Genomic DNA, 14,288 nt, shown 5'->3' with positions numbered 1-14,288 from the left:
TGATGAAAGATTGTACCGTTATGGTGAATTTGTCATGAAAATGCAGGGCTAATGCTACATTGAGCCCATTAGTGATTGATGACATACTTAGAACACTGACTTTGTGTGAGTTTGTGTGGAAATTAGCTATCGCTGATCATTTGAATGAAGTTAGAATAGATTTTTTTTCTCTTGTCTCTCAGTGCAACTGAATTTCTTCTGTTCTTCTTCTTTGCACATTCGGTGCTAAGATTTTTTGTAATGCCGAGTTTACATTTTTACATTTATGGCATTTGGCCCTCTGATATGAGGTAGCTTACAATTGAAACATTTTACAGTGTTTGGAGGAATGTAGCTTTTGGAGTCTTGCCAGAGGACTCTTATTGTTATAGTGTGGTGTGCTTGCCCAGACAAAGAATCAAACTCTAGTCTGCCAAGTCTTGCGGTGGTGTTACTTTGTGGAGAGTACCATCTCAATCTACCTTTATAGCTTCCATATGTTGTCAGCTGAGGGCTGGTAAAGTAGAGTTTCATTCCTGGAATTGCAAAACCTGTTTGTCTTAATGGTGTTTAATTGAGATTTTCGATGGAACATAACTTGCACAGTAACCTATAGAGCAGAGGTGTCCAAATCACTGTTCATTGAAGCTATCCATCTCACATATGCACAAGTCCTGAGTTCAGTTAGGTGCATTACGCCAAGAAAACACTAAACCAGTGATCACCAACTCTCCTGGTAGATCTCCTAGAGAACTGCTTTCTAACCTGTTCTGAAACATCCAACAAATGACTGTGTTAAAAGTCATTGGTTAGCTGGATCAGATGTGTAGAGCAGGGTTGTGTGTGAAACCTGCATTACGGTAGATTTATAGGTGAAGGGTCAGTGACTAATGCATGAAACCTTGACAGGATAGCCCTCAAGGGCTGTTTTTTTCAACAGAGTTTGGTAATTTCCCTGCTCAAACACATCTACTAAATCTGGCAGCTAACTGATGAGTTACCCAGGTATGTTGAGGGAAATCACCAAAATGTGCTGGACACTGAGCCCTCTAAGATTAAGTACTCCTGCTACAGATGGTCTCCGACAAAAGACCACCCTATATTTGTTTAATTTCCATTCAAAATGGCCATTAAGTACATGTCATTCATTTTTAATGGGTAATTACCGAGGGGATTAGATATACGATTCACTCGCTTAAGGAAAGGGAAAGTCAAGGTGAGAAAACATGAGTTTTCAAACCTGTAGTTCAAACTGTCCCCATAAGATAAACAGCACTTAAAGTTTTCATCTTTGAGAGAGAGGAGAAAATCAGATCTGCTTTTGCTTCAGATCTGAAAAATCCACAGATGTTTCTGTCCATCCTACTTTGAAGAGACAACTCAATGCTATGGGTCTGAAAAGGATGTGTAGCTGTGAAGAAGCCATCACTGAGAAAAGGAAATAGAAAAAAGAAGAACATTTATTAATTAAGCTAAAAAGCTGGTAATTTTCTCAGAACAGACCATCTCAGAGTCTAGACCTTGGAAAGATGAATAATTTGGACTTTTGCTCAATATGCTCAGATTTTTGTGTACACTGTGTACAGTGTACATCCTATTGGGCAGAATACTTGCTTGACCGTGGAACACAACACACAGTGCATATTCTCTGAAAGCCTAGAAACTCAAGCTTAGAGCCTCTGAAATCCTCCTGCTGGAATGTGTAGCAGACATTTCACTCGCAGCTCCCTCCATCATAGACTTCCATTACCTTTGTGTGCACCAATGCAGAGAATGTCATCCCTTTTGTTGTCTTGGGAACAAGCAGAACTGGTAAAGAGAAAAAAGATGGGGGCGAACAACCAGCAACACTTTCTTGTGATACCCAGCATTCATGCTGACAGGTAATCATGTGGTATCAAGCCCTGGGCTCATGTTGCTGTGAGTGTAGAAGAGACAAAAGAGAGAAAGACTGCCGTTGCTCTGTCATTGTTTCTCTTGGCCCCAGGGAGCATTTAGGATGACTATTAATATTTTTCAACGTATTTTTACAGCACAGAACCTTTACACTACACACTCTTTCATAAAAAAGAAAAAAAATCTTTTAGTGGTTTTGATGCTCAGATGCTTGAGAATGTACTTAAGATTTGATCTGATGTGATGGACTTAACAAGTCCACCTCTTTAACTGGCCTGGGCAGAAAAGCCACAATAAAATTTCATGGCTTAGGTTTAGAGCTTTTAAGGTTTAGGGTCACATCCTGTTAGCCTCTTTGATTGAGTTCCTGGCTGAGGGGTTGAGTTATTTTCAGCCTCCCTTCCCAAACACGCAAATGTGTCAGACATGATCAGCACTCGAAACCTCAAGCCAGACTTCTTTCCATTCAACAGTACCCTTTCAAACCTTTTAAACCCTTCAGATGCATTAACGCTGGTATAGTGGTACCATTAAGTTTGGTGATCTGAAGTATGAAGCTTTTTTTTTACTTTTTTAGGAAGTCTGAACTACGAGCTTGAGCCTGCTGGGCAGTTTCTTGCCGTTTCTGACATGCTTGTTGGCCACAGAGCGTAAGTGATCTCTCCCCCTAGTATGCACCTGGTGTCCTCTTGGTTGCTAAGGGTGCAGATGTTTATCTGTAAGGTCACAGGGATGAACAGAGGAGTTGTAATTAGAGGCATTGTTGAGATCACAGACATTACAGAAGAGCAATGCCAGGCTGCCTTACTTATTGAGGTATTTATGTCTTTTTGAAAAGGCCTCATGCATATAATCTCTACAACAAATTAAAAATTTCACCAAAATAACTAAGCAATCACACACAAACCAAATTGTCACACACCATACAGCACTTAGCATGCATTGAATCTTTGTGCTATGAAATATATGTGGAGGTAGGTAGGGGTGGATTTGTTGCAGTGATGTTTTGTGTCTTAATGCATCTGTATGTGCATGTGCACATGCATGAAAAGAGGGAGGGAGGGAGAGTGAGCCAGTCAGAGGGATTCAAGTTTGTAAGTTTAGCAGGGACACCTAGTGGTGGAAACGTATAGAACTCAGCACTTGATAGATCATGTAACACTTTTAGATTGACTGCGTTTCCATTTTTGAGGTGTTTTGACCCTGTTGTGTATTGTAGTTGATATTTGAATTCGTTTTTCTAGGGATACATTGATCGTTAATTTTTAAGGCTGCTTTTTTTTACAGCCAGTAGCATATTTTATTTTCTTATTGCTCTTTCTTAACAAGCAACAAGCATAACAATAACATTATTAATTTACTTTTTCACTCAAATCTCACACTTTGCACACAGTCCTACCTGATTTATAGACATACATGCGTTTTTCACACAAAGTGTTGAATGCCATAGTAATATGGTTCTTATCGCCTTTACAGATATGAGTCCTAGTACCTTTCTGGTAGGGATCAGGTTTTGACTGAGCTACAGCATAGAACAGCAGAGAATGCTCAAATGCATGAACGCTTGCAGTCAAAAATCACATGTATATGAAGAAAACAGCCCTAAATTACAGTAAACATACATATAAATGAACCTGTTGTTGACTAACAGGTCAACAGGTTCCTCCACTATTATTGAGACACAAGCTTTAAGATCAAACATTTGCAGAATGGTCAGTGTAGTAAAGTTGATTTGAAGAGTACATTACATGTACATCTTTCAAGCTTAAAATATGATGATCTTAATTGTGGTTAAAATGCCATCTTTAATTTCGAGTTCTTTTTTGCAGCCAAAGTATCAGTACGATTGTGTATAAAGAGTGCAAATCAGCTAGTTCTGATTGTGCGTCTTTACTTTTTTGGCACCATGTCCAGCTAATTGAGATTTATATTTCACTTTTTTACCGTTGTGTCTAGCCACCATTAAGCCAAAAAGGTATTTTTACTTAGTCAGCAACAGTTAGCAGTTAGAGGATTTGGGACAGTGTTTCTGCCACCTCTCCCCTTGTTTGTATACATTGAATATGTGCGCAATGAGATGCTGAACTAGTCTCCATAAGCAACAGGCCCTGTCCGGCCATGATGCTCTGCTAAGGCACAGAGCAGGACTCGGTGGTAAATCCCTACAAAGCCCTGGCCCGTGACTAAAACAGCTAGTGCAAGCCCTTCCATTAGATCCCTTGGACTTGTGGAGCTATCTTCCACACTAAGGTCCCTCACCATCTGCAGTGTCAGGTTTAGTATGACGCTTCATCAGCCATTAAGGAAACTTTGCTTCCTCCAGGCAGAGAACTGCCTCCCTTCTGACTTCCAACAGCTAGCCTAAGGCAGCTAGCACTTGCTAATCCCGTAGCACTGTGCGAGCTGCTATAATGCTAGGCACAAGTGCCTCAACTCTCTGCTTTCATTGTGGAGTGTGATGATTGCCCACCAATGCAAAAAGTCAATGACAGCTTTGTCAGCTTGACTCTACATTTACCTACTTTTTGTCCTCGCTTTAGTTAAGCTCAATCCAGCTAAGAGCTTTATATTCACAATCGAGCGCTCAGGTTTAGTGTTAACAGGGTTAATTGACATTACTTTTTTCTCTTAACTATTTTTTGTAATTGTATAGGATGCATGGGGCCAACATGTGATATGTTTACTATAGTTTACATTCAATTTTATTGAGTTTATATGTTCATAGTACCAATTTTGTACTTTAGATACTGCCATCACAAACTATTACACCTTTCAACGGTGTCTGAATATTTAGCAATATATGTATATGAAACAACTACAACAAATACAATGATGATGTTCATTCATATCTCAGTGCATGCTTATATGATGTGTATATTAATTTTGGTGAACAACCTTAGGGAGCATGTTATTTTTCATCTAATAAAGTAGCTCTTTATTTTATGAGAAAACTTGTCTGCAGTGTTCATTCTCTGTTTGAAGGATTGGGCTCTTAGCTGTGTGTAGGCTCCAAGGTTGAGTGCTCGGCCCATTAGAATACTAAAACTCTGTCTGATAGCAGATCTCCGCCCTCTCACTCCACGCTGACTCCACTGCCTTTTTTGTGCTCATAATTGACTTATTCTTTCTTCTTATTTTTTTCAGATGTAACAACGAGAATGAGTGGTACCAGATTCATGAAAATATCATCCGCAAGTCCAGCACCAAATACACTGCTCCCAGCACTAACTATGGTATGTTTTCTACTTTCTGGGGAGGTATAAATACTATACACACTGAATGTGTAATGCAGTCAATCAACCAAGACATGTTTGTTTTTTGAAGTTTCTTTCGTTTTGTGCTGGAGCTACAGGGCTAATGTAGCTAAGAAGTAACGGAAACTTATTAGCATTGTGCAAAATGCATGTCTAAACTAGACTTGCTTATGTGGTTTCTGACATTGTATGACATACTGTTATTTAAATGTTATCTGTAAATAAAAGTCTGTTGCGCAGAGTGTAAAACAGGCGGTACAATGAGAGACTGGAAAGGGAAGCTTGACGGATACTATCGTTGAATAATTTGCCCTGACAAATCGACCTGCCACCACACACCGCTGCCTGCTACTGGGTCAATTGCTGCTGCCCAGCCCCCTAAACCGGCACTTCCTTTTAAGTGTGTGTGAAGTTACAGACTTTTCTAAGCGTGTCGGGGGTCCAGAGAAAGAATCGGCAAGATTACACTACAGTGTCATCACCCTCAAATACAATCTGCTTAAGAATGTAGAATAGTTTCAAGCCAAAGAACATACTTTGATCGCTCAATGCTACCCCTCGCATTGTAGTCAGGAGTAAGGCCATCAGAACCAACACTGACACGGTATGTCATCACCTCCTTAAACTATATAACTTAGGAACTGTCATTTCCCAGAATGAGAGCTGACGGGCAGATAACATACTTTGAGAATTAAATGCTTTTTATTCAAATGGCATGAAAGAGGACTGTGGTTTTATTCTTTATATTGAAGTGGCACACATAAAAACAGGGTGTTTCTGAATTTATTACAGTTCAGTCCACTGTAACAATGAACCAAAGCTCATTATGCTAACTAACTAACATGCTAACACAAGTGTTAATTCATTGTTAGCCTCATTACCCTTTTAAGGCACATTGTTTCTCTTCCTTAAAGGTTTTATTTGATTGTCCTTATCACCTGATATTTGTAAACTATTGTGTTCTTGTTTAAATATACTGAAATGCATGTATGAAAGGAAATAACCCCATTAATACAAATGACTAATTCACAAAATCACCCATACAGTCAGGTAAGGCTCACTTGATTCTGAAAGTGCACAATTCTAATTATTCTGACCTCCCATCAAGCTGGTGGGCTGTGGGCCTGAATAGGTCCCTGTGGACTGAAACCAAACTCTGCGTCTCAGCACTATGTGGGAGTTACTGAAGAGGCGCTAGCTTAGAGGTCTCTATGGGGAACTATGCAAAATGCATGAAACCTTAAAGCCCTGCAGTTAGATTACCTTGAGCTTTGGGGGGTTTAAATGATTGAAAGCAGCTCTCGTCTTGGTGGCTGAATGAAAATGCACTTTGGAAATGAAATGCACCCCCCCACCCCGTCCTCTGGAGAAGGACTCCATTCTTGGATTCTCAGATGTTTTGGAATGTCTGACCAAGTTGGTGTTTTAATCTAACACTTTCAGAACTGAAGTGTTGCCAGGCTAGCAGTGGGAATGCTTGCACATCACAGAGAGTTTGAACGTTTAAGACTGATGTTGTGCTTATGGAGACATGTTCATACTTAATTTCAATGGCTGTGTTTTAGATGCGAAGCACCTCATGGACTTGTAACTCACTCACATAATCACTTTTAGCAGGCTAGCAAATTCTCCACAAGAGCATGCAATTAGCACTGAAATTTTTAGTGCTTCTCATCAATGACATACGTGTTTTTGTATGTCCTTTTTTCAGATTGTATTTGAGTCTTGCATAAATATCTAAAATGTGGCCTTGTGACCATAACATCATACTTCACTGCTCATGCACATATCACAAATTCATCATGCACAGAAAAAACCTGCAAAAAGCTATGCATCTGGCCTTTTTTCACCTTCTTGTCTTAATCATGAATGAGCTGTCAGAATATAATCTTTGCCTAGAAGGCTTGTGCAGCTGGGTCACTCTTGTAATGATGAATTGCCTCACAAGTACTACTTATTGTTATTAATGATGCATGTCAGTTATGTATGTGACATTAAAAAGATGTGTAAATGCAGGTCCTTTCATAGCAGCAATGCGTTTACACAAATGGTCAGTATGGAACACTTGCACAAGTAAATTTGAAACGTCATGGTAGAAAGATGAAAAAATGGGAATTGAGCAGTGAGGCTTATAATGTGAACCTAGCCTTTGATCTTTGAGTTCAGCATTGCACAGGAGAATGGCAGCATAATTAACTTCGTCCCTTTACATTTCAGTCCATCTGTCCATCTCTGTTTCCAATTGGGCAGGTCTGATCATCTCCCTGCAGCTGCTCAGAGGAGAGATGGAACAGGTCCGCCGGGAGAACCCCATGATCTTCAATCGCTGCGTCGCCGTCACCCGCAAACTGGGCTTCCCTGATGTCATCATGCCAGGTGAGCACTTTGACTGGTGTATTATGTTTAGTCTTTGTTGAAGGCAGCATGAGCAGAACAAGCATTGCAGCAAAGGGAAATAAATTCTTATTAATTGTGCAGTTTTACAAGCCAAAACATATTATGTTTTATACCAAACTGAAAATTTACATGTTTTTGTCATATTCTCAGAGGTTTTCTAAGTGAAACTTTTAGCACCACAGTGGTGTTCAATAATGTTGTTACATTTAATTTTATTGTACACCTGTGGTACTATTATCATTACAAAATGGCAAAATTATAGTAGTCAGAGAATGCTAAGTGCAGTATTAAACAGTATGCTTTGGACTTGTTTTTGGCATTATAACCATTAAAATGAAAATCAATCTTTTAACACTTACCTGATTATGTAAATCAGAAATAGACTAATTAAACAAATTACAGACAGCTATCAATACTGTTATTGCAAAGGGATACAGAACATCCTCGAGTGGAAAAGGACAGTTTTTCTTGTATCTGTTCTCTTCCCTACACCTGAAATCTCCTGTTGGGCTAGACAGACCACAGAAAGCCACATTGAAAAAGTGCCATCCTTGTGACTCAGCAGCAAGCCTATGCTATTAATAACGCTAACATTATTTATACCAGTGTGTCTACTTCAAGAATTCTGACTCATTCCTTTCAGAGTCTCAGCACATATAACAATTCCCACAACAACCCCCATTCTGACTGCACACAACTATGTGCTGTTTGGAGCGAAGCTAGCCCTCTTGTCTCTTTTCTCAAATGCAGCAGCCCACCCAAGACAAGCTGCTTCTCCATCTGCTCTGAGGCGGCTGCAGATCTAAGTGATATGTGTTTGTCCCAATCAGCATTCCATTCAACACCTTCTATTGCGTGTGCCCATCTTCTCAAGATTGTCTTTGAATTTGAGCTCAGCCTCATAACGGCTAAAAAGATGGGTTTATCTTCCACATATCGAGCTACCCAAGCTGGTTCAATTATAATCACAGGCAAGGCCAGGTTCTTTAAATTCAGCATTTTGAAAAAGCCAATAAGTCGATAAGGCCCGGAGAGCTCCTGGCTCCATGCTGTTGTTATGTATGCATTTCTAAGAGGGAGCTTAGAATCTATTGAACCAGAATGCCTGGAAGAACCCCTATATAATGTTATTCCAAATTGCAGCATTGACTTTGCTGCTTTGTAAGATTGAATGTGGCAGATAGCTAACTTGTAATCCCAAATTGGGATTGCGTTTTCAGGCTGGGAGCAACTTGCGTCAAACAATATTAGAATGTACTGTAAGCCTGCAATTAGAAGGAAGCTTTTACAGACTTAAGAAATGTTAATCTGGCACAACAGACTTTCAAAACCTGTTTGTGTTTATGGCATCTGCATAAAATAGCTAAAAAGAGTTCAGTGACAAACAGCAAAGGAGAAATGCAGCACATAAATGCAGGATCCTGAATAATTTACCAGGGTAATGTTTGTGAACATGTGAGAGTCAAAAAGCAGCAGTGTATACTGATTTACTGATCTTTATGGTTTCTTCCCTCTCTAAAATCATGTTCGTGTGTGTCTCTCTCCTTTTACATCCCTGTTTCCTCTCTCATGGTGTCCTTTAAGAAACGACGATAGATGACTGTAAGTGTAACACAGAAGCGCCCGTGCTTGAATCTCTGCTGCTTGCTATGGCTCTTAATGTCTCATTAACAGCAGTGCAATTTCCATAGCTAATTTTAACCAAATGTGTTCTTAACACTGTTAACCCTGATTTATATGTGTTTTTGTTTTATGAAGAATTGATCTTGGTCTTAAAGAAGCACTCCAGCATTGTTTAACCTAATGTCTATCAGTTGCATTTGTACAGTGGATTATTACAGACAATAATATTGACCATACTTACGGAAAGAACAGAAAGCCTGACCAAAATTTTAAAAGCCAGTGGATTGTTGCTTAAGATGATCATGGCTTCTGTTATTAGAGAAACACCTCAAAATTTTTGTCTGTGATAATTATTAGAAGGTATTAAAAAGCTGTAGTTTTTTTAAAGCAGCCTAGGTCTTGTCACTTCCATACTTCTAGTCTAAACCTCTTTGCATTGGCACTGCATTTAGTTCTTTGTCACAGTGGGTACTTTTACGAGCTGTCCTCTGTCCGATTGTGGTTGGATGCATGGGAATTGTTTGGCAGGGTTGAGCATGTTGCTGAGCTGTCTGAATAGAGAGCTTTATATGGATTTGATAGACCTGGATAGCACCAAACCAGTGGAGAGGAGAGTCTAATGCAGTGTGCGGTAGCCCATTACAGAGGCACTCTAGGCTGGGCTCAATCCAACGCAACGCATCACGCGCAGGGAGCCAGTCTGCTGCTGCCAGATAACATTTTTATCGGGGCCTGTAACTGTGGGGTACTGTCAGTAGAGCAGACAAATGGACGATGGTTTATTCAGACCGTCACAGTTTGTTGTCCGTCCTGGCCAATGTTTCTAAAAAGAGCCCTGGCCACGTTTGCTCCATTTTCCACCACAGTCTGATTCAGATTACTTCCCCATGCGCCTTACTGTGTCCCCCTCTGTGTATTTGCAAGTGGCTTTGAAGTGCTGCTTTCTTTAATGTTTATCAGAATTATCATTTGAAATGTGAACCACTCGTTTGACAAGGGATTGAGCCCTATAGACAAAACATTAGGAAGTAGTAGAAACACACTATCATTAAGCAGCATTTTACTGCAGTTTCAAACAGCTAGTGTTTTGGGTGTTTTACTCAGGCATTCCTGATGTGACTGACATGTTTAGCTGTAGACACAACAACAGGTGGTACATTGTAGTTTGAAAAACAGGTTTAGAAGTTTCTTGCATACTGAAATCATGCATGTTTTTTGAAGGCATAGACGTATTCCAATATGTGAGAAAACTAGGCTTCACCTAAAAAAGATTTAGAAATTAGAATGTGCTGGCCATATAATATCCACAGTTTAATTGGTAGCTTGAGTTTTAATGAGAGACAACTAAAGAAAAGTTTAACTGGTCTTTTTATAGTAGCCTATTCTCTCCTGAACTAAGTTTAAGCTTGAGGAAGGAATATATTCAGGGAATGAGAGAATATGATGTGTCATTTTCATAATCAGGTTTCGCTTTGAGGCACCCTGTCTTTACTTCAGAATTAATGGCAGACATGCAGTGCGGTTCTGGCTTGAATGAAGTGCTGCTGCCTGATATTGTTCCTGAGCATAGTGGTAACAGTGACCACTGCACCAACCTAGAAATCCATGGTAATTACTCAGGGTGCTGTGACAGCTAATGAAGCTCAGTAGTGTAGAGGCTGTGGGTGGATGGGTGAAGCATTTGAAAGAGATCAATAACGGACAACGTCACTAGAGGAACCAGGGTCTGATTAGCATGGTGTTTACTCACAGAGAATCGCATGAGGAGCAGAGGTGGAGGAGGACCGTTGTGCTCTGTGGGAATGATGGGGCTAGCTTTTGGAAGTGCTGTAGTGACATCAGAGATTTAACATAATTGTTAGTCATGCCATTTTGTGAGATGATAATGAGACGTTTGGTCAAATTGTGTGGGTGAGGTCTATGAATGAAGAACAAAATGTGCGGTTACTAAGAGCAAAACTTTACTGTGCTAGATGTAATACACTATATAACCATTTAAAGCCCAATCACAGGACTGTGGGAAACGTTTCTTTCTGGCATATTCCCAAAATTGTCATGTCTTTTATATTTAACAAAGTAGGCTAAATAGAAGGCTCCCAGAATGATTATTAATCGACTTGCACCTCTAGATTTTTTTAAGAGTTGGCCTATTACATAGTTATTGGCCTCATGTATTATGTCTGTTACAATTACAACATATTACACATTATTTGGCCTTATGCAATAGTAGGTCTGTTATAAATGTAACCACATACATTAAGTCAGAATGAGCCGGTTTTCTTGTAATTTTGTCTTGTAATGCAAACTTTACATATACAACCCTATTTCCAAAAAAGTTGGGAAAAATGTAAATAAAAACAAAATTCAATGATGTGCAAATGCCCATTTATATTTTTCAAAAAACAATAACATTTCTCAGTTTCAGCATTTGATATGTTGTCTTTGTACTATTTTCAATGAAATATAGGGTTTAAATGATTTGCATTGCATTTTGTTTTTATTCACATTTTTCACAGCGTCCCAACTTTTTTGGAAATGTGGTTGTAAATGAAATATTATTGGTTTTCAAAGCAAAATTGCATGTAATGAATGTGCAGATTGATTGGTGATCTAAACTGGCCCACTAGAATCCATACTATCAATCACTGTCTCTCAGAATTGCAGCATAAGCCAAAGTAAGCTTTTGTTGTGAGTGTTTCATGAATCTCCTCTGCCTTTGGAGATAGACTGTTTGCCATTTCAGACTTTGAAGTGTCAGTGAAATTAAGTATGCAGTGTTGTGAAGATTTCCTTCACTTATGGAATTGCCTCTGATTTCCTAGCTTCATTTTTTATGATTTGATAAAGTAAGTCTCTTGTCTCTTTGTGTACCCAATAACATGTATTTTTGTTGATGTTTTAGGTGACATTCGTAATGACCTGTACCTCACCTTGGAGAGAGGGGACTTTGAGAGAGGAGGGAAGAGTGTTCAGAAGAATATTGAGGTCACCGTGTATGTGCTCTATGCCGACGGAGAAATTCTCAAAGTATGTATTTGAGGAGTTACATACTTCTCACCTCTATTAACTAAGATCAGCTTGATTATGCACAGGAGTGGAAAATTGTCTTTGGTTCTTCCAAGCTGTTTCTGTGCCATGTGCATGGAGAAACGCAGAATGCGCTTCTCTCCCTCATGCATATGCATTTGGGAAAGGGCCATGCAAAATGCGAAAAGGATCGCACCAAAAAGGGTGGAGATGTTTGAAGTGCGGCTGATTACATATTCTGCTCGGTTTACTAGAGTTTCGGCAACTTGTGGCGGCCAGTTTTGCATAGATTTTTCTCTGTCTTTTAAAACCAAGTGTAAATTTGCATTAAAGTCTCAAAAGACATGTTGCTAAGAACGTACACAGCCTAGACAGCAACGTTAGACTCCCTGAGGTTCTGAAATAATATTTACCAACAGTTATTGGTTTTTGACAAATAATTTTAAAAATGTCTCAGCAAGATAATAATGTTTAGTAATGTTTATAAAAGCAGCCTAGAGTTCTCTGCTACAAAATGAAAATGTAAACACTGTTTCCCGCCACACCTTTTCTGAAAGTGACCTTTGCTGAAAGTGACAAATGAGAGTCCAAATATAAATTATCTCGACTGCAACCTGATGCAAACACAATTAATTACTTATAAAAATATATTCATCAAAACACATATGATTAGTCGAAATAGACAGTATTGACACCTTGATCACAAAATAGAACAGCAAATAATTTTCATTATTAAGAAATAAATAAAGAAAGAAAGTAAATAAACCAAGCCACTGGACTCATGATAAGTAAATGCAAGAGCCCTAAAGTACCAAACAGCCTACAGAAGATGCTCATTAATTAGTTTACATTTTCTTTTAAAGGCCAATTGTATGGTCTCAGACGTCTTTTGAAATGCCCATTTGGTTTGTAGTAGCTACAAAACTGCAACTGATCTCAAACTATCCGCACACGACAGAACTCATGAAACAGCTCTCAAATGTACGTCCTCTCAAAATGAGAAGACGTGGCGCAAAATATGCCATATGGTGTAATGTGGCCGCAGGGTGCACACGTTTTCTACATTGTTTTGATGGAAAAGATCTTTTCATGATTGAACTTCCAGTTTCTCATTTTTCTTTTTTGTTGACGGCTCCGTAACTTCAGGCGCCTTTTAACCCATGTGCATCAGGAGTGCATACTTAGCGGGCGGGGCTGTGCACAGTCCGCACAATAAGCTGCTGCCTTAAGTAAATCAAACGTTAAATTCAGGTGTATTGTAGGCGCATATTGGAGTAGCATCAAGGCAAATTCTGCACTGCGGCTATCAACCAGAAGGAAACTGGTAAAAAAGATGAGAGGGATCTTTAGTTATACTCTGTGCCTTGGTCAGCTTGTTGCTCTTGAAAGTCTCTGACCTGTTTCTATGGCCTTTAAGTCACTTTCCTTGAAATGTTAGAAAGTACTAATGTTTTTTACCCTTAAGATGCCAAAACACACTGCCATTTTAAAAGCTAAAACAGTTCCTACCGAACACCTGTATACCAGCACAGGAATGTATTATCTCTATTCAATTTCTTTCTTAAAAAAATATTTCAGCAATCGTTTCCAAATGCCTAAAACATTCCATCCTCTCCACTTGTTGATTATTTAATGATAACAGATAAGCTTCCGTCTGTTTTCTCGATATAATACGTGTTTCTGTTTTTGATGCATTTACTTGTCTCATACTGACTTGGGAGTTCCAGATGACTATCCTTGAAGAAATCCTTTAACATTTCGACTTCTGTCTGCCTTAGGACTGCATTAGCCTGGGGTCAGGGGAGCCTAATATCAGCGAGCATCGTTCTTTTGTCCTCTACCACAATAACAGCCCTCGCTGGAGTGAAGTGATCAAGCTGCCCATTCCTATCGACCGATTCCGAGGCTCTCACCTGCGCTTTGAATTCAGACACTGTTCCAGTAAGGGCTTTCCTGTTTCACAAAATCTTACACTTTCAGCTTTACTTTTTGTAAGATTTAACATATTCAGGGCAGCGTTATTTCTGTTTATCATATTTTATAAAAGCTTTGGGCTTTCTGTTGGCATGAAATTTAAAGCATGACCTAGGGAAGCTCTGTATTGACAAAAAC

General features: G+C 39.3%; 1 protein-coding gene across 1 annotated transcript in view; it reads left to right on the top strand.

Moving 5' to 3' along the window:
• The window catches only part of dock3 (dedicator of cytokinesis 3), a 201,097-nt gene that overhangs the window by 151,290 nt on the left and 35,519 nt on the right, over window positions 1-14,288 (top strand). The window contains 4 exon segments of the mRNA XM_036559488.1: window positions 5,020-5,108; window positions 7,380-7,505; window positions 12,052-12,176; window positions 13,955-14,117. Coding sequence (XP_036415381.1) covers window positions 5,020-5,108; window positions 7,380-7,505; window positions 12,052-12,176; window positions 13,955-14,117 — 503 coding nt within the window.

This window comes from Colossoma macropomum, unplaced genomic scaffold (assembly GCF_904425465.1).
Source record: "Colossoma macropomum unplaced genomic scaffold, Colossoma_macropomum, whole genome shotgun sequence".
Taxonomy (NCBI): Eukaryota; Metazoa; Chordata; class Actinopteri; order Characiformes; family Serrasalmidae; genus Colossoma; species Colossoma macropomum.
The sequence above is the reverse complement of the archived record's forward strand: the minus strand, read 5'-3'. Positions and strand labels throughout refer to the sequence as shown.